Source organism: Salmo trutta, chromosome 3, assembly GCF_901001165.1.
Source record: "Salmo trutta chromosome 3, fSalTru1.1, whole genome shotgun sequence".
NCBI lineage: Eukaryota > Metazoa > Chordata > Actinopteri > Salmoniformes > Salmonidae > Salmo > Salmo trutta.
In genome coordinates, this window is record NC_042959.1 from 8,367,356 (window position 1) to 8,373,806 (window position 6,451).

Genomic DNA, 6,451 nt, shown 5'->3' on the forward strand with positions numbered 1-6,451 from the left:
AAAATTATTTTCCAATCATTTCGTTCTGAACAGAAGCATTATTTTTTCATTCCATTCCACTGTTCCGACCAGAAAAATAAAATTCTGAACCGGGTTCGAACCCCCCCCCCCCCCCCCCCCCCCCCCCCCCCCCCAAAATGACCAGTTTATATTGTTCCTTTCTGTTCCGTTCTAAACAGTTTGCTATGGAGCGGGTAAGCAATTGAATCAAATCAAATCAAACTGTATTTGCCACATGCGCCCGAATACAACAAGTGTAGACTTTACCGTGAAATTCTTACTTACAAGCCCTTAACCAACAGTGCATTTCAAGAAGAAGAAAATATTTACCAAGTGGACTAAAAATAAAAAGTAATAATAAAAAGTAACACAATAATAATAACAATAACGGGGCTATACAGGGGACACCGGTACCGAGTCAGTGTGCTGTATTGGAAAGACGTTAAGAGCAAATTGTATTTTGCCGTAACAGCATGGTTTAATCATAATGAAAGACAAACACACACACTGTGCTGTCAGTCACAGTGTAGGGTGAGAGATGCAACCGCGGGTGACGAGAGAGCATTGAACAACTACCAATGAAAAAGGGAATTCATTGTTCTCTAATTAAGCATCTCTCCCTAATTTCTGAATTATGCTTGTAACTTCGACAGTAGGCTACAGTAATCTATGCTTCATTGGGGAGGGGCTACAGTAACCTATGCTTCATTGGGGAGGGGCTACAGTAACCTATGCTTCATTGGGGAGGGGCTACAGTAACCTATGCTTCATTGGGGAGGGGCTACAGTAACCTGTGCTTCAGAGGGGAGGGGCTACAGTAACTGATGCTAACGTTATTAACCAGTTGTAATGCTTTTAAAATAATGGTTCTGTTCCGGAACAGTATAGATCACTTTGGTTTCCGGTTTGGGTTCTGTTCCTCAAATAACTTTGTTATTTTACATGAACCAGTTCCAACCCTGGCTAGGAACCATTTCATCTAACACGTGACAGTGATAGATGACTGTGAGCTTAGATCACTGCACGGTGTGTAGTCAAACCTGCTGGCTGCCTTCCATATCTCATATACCACCAATTAACGCCCCACAGCCCTGGTGTCTAACCCCTCACAGCCGGATAGAGACAGGAGGAGGAAAGAGAGAGAGAGAGAGAGCGAGAGCACCAGAGAGAGCGAGAGCGAGAGCACCAGAGAGAGCGAGAGAGAGAGCACCAGAGAGAGAGAGAGAGAGAGCACCAGAGAGAGAGAGAGCACATGAGAGAGAGAGAGCACATGAGAGAGAGAGAGCACATGAGAGAGAGAGAGCACATGAGAGAGAGCACATGAGAGAGAGAGAGCACATGAGAGAGAGAGAGCACATGAGAGAGAGCACATGAGAGAGCATGAGAGAAAGAGAGAGAGAGAGCATCAGCGAGAGAGAGAGAGAGAGAGACTGAGGCAGACATAGAGATAGATTGTCACTTTGGGTCATGGCAATGAAGCCCCAATCCCAGGAAGACAATGACAGGTTATAGAGGTGAGAGGGGGCTGGTATGAGGGGTGGTGATGGTGGTGAGAGAGGGCTGGTATGAGGGGTGACGGCAGGTAAGAGGGGGCTGTTATGAGGGGTGACGGTGGTGGGAAAGGGCTAGTATGAGGGGTGAAGGTGGTGAGAAAGGGCTAGTATGAGGGGTGATGGTGGTGAGAAAGGGCTAGTATGAGGGGTGATGGTGGTGATGGTGGTGAGAGAGGGCTAGTTTTAGGGGTGACGGTGGTTAAAGAGGGCTGGTATGAGGGGTGACTGCGGTGAGAGAGGGCTGGTATGAGGGGTGACTGCGGTGAGAGGGCTGGTATGAGGGGTGACTGCGGTGAGAGAGGGCTGGTATGAGGGGTGACTGCGGTGAGAGGGCTGGTATGAGGGGTGACTGCGGTGAGAGGGCTGGTATGAGGGGTGACTGCGGTGAGAGGGCTGGTATGAGGGGTGACTGCGGTGAGAGAGGGCTGGTATGAGGGGTGACTGCGGTGAGAGAGGGCTGGTATGAGGGGTGACTGCGGTGAGAGAGGGCTAGTACGAGGGGTGACTGCGGTGAGAGAGGGCTGGTATGAGGGGTGACTGCGGTGAGAGAGGGCTGGTATGAGGGGTGACTGCGGTGAGATTACAGTGGTTACAGTGGTGTGTCTCAAGTAATGTAGTGTGATCTGATGACTTTCCCTGATGTTTCATAGGAGACTGAAGCTTGACTCTCACAGCAGTCAATCCCCTGAGACAAATACACACACACACACACACACACACACACACACACACACACACACACACACACACACACACACACACACACACACACACACACACACACACACACACACACACACACACACACACGCCAAAACAGACTTTACTGTCACAGCATTACCCTGCTGCACTATACACCACCCTGTTACACTATACACTATACACTACACACTACCCTGATACACTCTACACTCTACACTACCCTGCTACACTATACACTACCCTGCTACACTATACACTATACACTACCCTGCTACACTATACACTACCCTGCTACACTATACACTACCCTGCTACACTATACACTACCCTGCTACACTATACACTACCCTGTTACACTATACACTACCCTGCTACACTATACACTATACACTACCCTGCTACACTATACACTACCCTTCTACACTACCCTACCCTGCTACACTATACACTACCCTGCTACACTTACACTACCCTGCTACACTACACACTACCCTGTTACACTATACACTACCCTGATACACTATACACTACCCTGCTACACTATACACTACCCTGCTACACTATACACTACCCTGCTACACTATACACTACCCTGTTACACTATACACTACCCTGCTACACTATACACTATACACTACCCTGTTACACTATACACTACCCTGCTACACTATACACTACCCTGTTACACTATACACTACCCTGCTACACTATACACTACCCTGATACACTACACACTACCCTGTTACACTATACACTACCCTGCTACACTATACACTACCCTGCTACACTATACACTACCCTGTTACACTATACACTACCCTGCTGGTCAAATGTAGTTCACTACATAGAACCCATTTAGCTCTACACCAACCAGTAGGTCTCCCACCTGTACACCAACCAGTAGGTCTCCCACCTGTACACCAACCAGTAGGTCTCCCACCTGTACACCAACCAGTAGGTCTCCCACCTGTACACCAACCAGTAGGTCTCCCACCTGTACACCAACCAGTAGGTCTCCCACCTGTACACCAACCAGTAGGTCTCCCACCTGTACACCAACCAGTAGGTCTCCCACCTGTACACCAACCAGTAGGTCCCCCACCTGTACACCAACCAGTAGGTCTCCCACCTGTACACCAACCAGTAGGTCTCCCACCTGTACACCAACCAGTAGGTCCCCCACCTGTACACCAACCAGTAGGTTCCCCACCTGTACACCAACCAGTAGGTCTCCCACCTGTACACCAACCAGTAGGTCCCCCACCTGTACACCAACCAGTAGGTCCCCCACCTGTACACCCACCAGTAGGTCCCCCACCTGTACACCAACCAGTAGGTCTCAGACCTGTACACCAACCAGTAGGTCCCCCACCTGTACACCAACCAGTAGGTCTCTCACCTGTACACCAACCAGTAGGTCTCCCACCTGTACACCAACCAGTAGGTCCCCCACCTGTACACCAACCAGTAGGTCCCCTACCTGTACACCAACCAGTAGGTCCCCCACCTGTACACCAACCTGTTCCTCTGACACGTCTATTATATACGTAGGTCCTGGATTGCAGGAAGCTTGGCCCCATTGATTCATGGGCCGTACGCACTACCCTCTGTAGTGCGCCTTATGGTCAGTTGAAGAGCAGTTGCCATACAAAGTGATGATGCAACCGGTCAGGGTGCTCTCGATGGTGCAGCTGTATAACCTTTTGAGGATCTGGGGACCCATGCCAAATCTTTTCAGTCTGCTGAGGTGGAAAATGTGTTGTCGTGCCCTCTTCACGACTGCCTTGGTGTGTTTGGACCATGATAGTTTGTTGGTGATGTGGACACCAAGGAACTTGAAACTCTCGACCTGCTCCACTACAGCCCCGTTGATGTTAATGGGGCATGTTCGGCCCGCCTTTTACTGTAGTCCACGATCAGCTCCTTTGTCTTGATCACAAGAATAGTATATAGCTGCAGTAGAAGGTATTGATGTACAACTTAAACAGCAGTATAATAGTATATAGTTGCAGTAGAAGGTTTTGATGTACAACTTAAACAGCAGTATAATAGTGTAGTAGTATATAGCTACAGTAGAAGGTATTGATGTACAACTTAAACAGCAGTATAATAGTATAATAGTATATAGCTGCAGTAGAAGGTATTGATGTACAACTTAAACAGCAGTATAATAGTATATAGCTGCAGTAGAAGGTATTGATGTACAACTTAAACAGCAGTATAATAGTATATAGCTGCAGTAGAAGGTTTTGATGTACAACTTAAACAGCAGTATAATAGTATATAGCTGCAGTAGAAGGTATTGATGTACAACTTAAACAGCAGTATAATAGTATATAGCTGCAGTAGAAGGTATTGATGTACTACTTAAAGAGCAGTATAATAGTATAATAGTATATAGCTACAGTGGCAGGAATACATATATATGTAGAATCTCAATTTGACCCAGTTTGCTACAGCAGGAAAATAATCATGCAGCTACAGGAAATGTGAATTATTATGTGGATTATAATTAATGTCGATAGCCAATATGAGGGTTTGCGCTCAGGCTAGAATGAAAGGCGGCCGGTGCGTTGGAGAGAAAATATCTGTAGAGTTCAAAACCTACTTGCACTCAAAACAATGTGAAGTAACAACCCAATGTGGCATAATTATGTTAACCATAATTATCTCAATCTCCTTGGGTTATTTCCTTCACATGGATTTGAGCGTGAGTACAATTTTTTTTATAATTAATGGACATTTTTGTAGGTGTTGATACATGCTTTGTTCGGATAAATCAAGTCTGACATTTTAAAGAGGAAATTACAAATCTTAGATGGCTAGAATTTGCATTTCCTGCTGCTCGCAGGAAAATTCTCTGCGGAACAGAGGGATCAAATTAAGATAGTAGACCTGCAGTGCAGAGAGGCAGGCGTCTGAGCAGACCTGGAACATTATGATTCATTACTGAGTGTGTATTCAATTCACAGAACCCAATATCAATTATTTACCCTAAAACCTGTGTAGGCTTTAAACTAGACCAGCTGTCTGCTACTCTGATACACCGGAGGATTGACAGTAGATTTAGGCTTCGCCTCCAGTATCTATAAGGTTGCTCTGTTTTATTATTGGAGTACATTTCACACGAATAAACAAGCAAATAATGTGTTATTACGTGTTATGAGCACATATAAGCATTTATAATGTGTTGTTAAGCACATATTGTATAAGAATGTATAATGTGTTATTAAGCACATATAATTTATAATGTGTTATTAAGCACATATAACAATGTATTATGTGTTATTAAGCACATATAAGCAATTATAATGTGAAATTATCTGTTATAAGCACATATAAGGAGTTATAATGTGTTACTAAAATATTCCTACTTAACTGTTTATACACTGTATATAGTGGAGGGGAGGGAGGGGTTTGTGGGTGGAGGGTCGAACACAGGGAATGTTGTTAACATAGAATTAGAAGAATAGAACTCATTCTAATTCTATGGTTGCTATGCTAACCTGTATTTTCTCTGTTTCAGATTGGATACTGGAACGAGTACCAGCGATTAGTAAATTTGTTAGAACAACAGGTGGTCGCCAACGAGTCTTCTTCTGTGGAAAACCGAACGATTGTGGTCACTACTATTATGGTACACTTTCCATGGCAACTTTGAAATGTGTTCACCACAACGTATTCTGCCAGTCAGGGCCGCGAGTGGCGGTGTTGATGCCTAACCGGTTGATACATTCTGTCCTGGGCTGGGCTGGGCAGAACCACATCTTTTTTGTGTTTGCTTTGCATCCACTCACTACACGTTGAAACAGTCGATCCCTCTGTAAGGAGAAGAGAGTGTTTCAACTGTATCCGTGTGGGTGACAAAGCATTTAGATTCCTCATACTTCAGTGGCCTGTCGTAGCAGTGACATCACAATATTGGTATTATATGATACATGAGTAAGTGGGTAAATGGTTGACTCCATCTAATAGAAAACACATACAAACCAACATCCGCCATCCGTACGTAAGTAGAAGCTGTCTTGTCTGTCCTCATCAAGTAAATGGTTCAATGACAATCTGGGATAGGAGGAGGAGTAAATTATGATGATCGTGGTGATGATACTGCAATGGCTTCTCAAAGACAAAGCAAAAAAAAGCACATTTGAGGGAGGATATTATAATATAGTTTTAGTTTTTTTTAATCTATTTTG

General features: G+C 44.8%; 1 protein-coding gene across 2 annotated transcripts in view; it reads left to right on the plus strand.

Moving 5' to 3' along the window:
* The window catches only part of gria3b (glutamate receptor, ionotropic, AMPA 3b), a 195,054-nt gene that overhangs the window by 150,117 nt on the left and 38,486 nt on the right, over positions 1 to 6,451 (plus strand). For both annotated transcript variants that reach the window (XM_029722136.1, XM_029722132.1), the window contains exon 9: positions 5,782 to 5,892. In XM_029722136.1, coding sequence (XP_029577996.1) covers positions 5,782 to 5,892 — 111 coding nt within the window. The remainder of the gene's footprint in view (positions 1 to 5,781; positions 5,893 to 6,451) is intronic.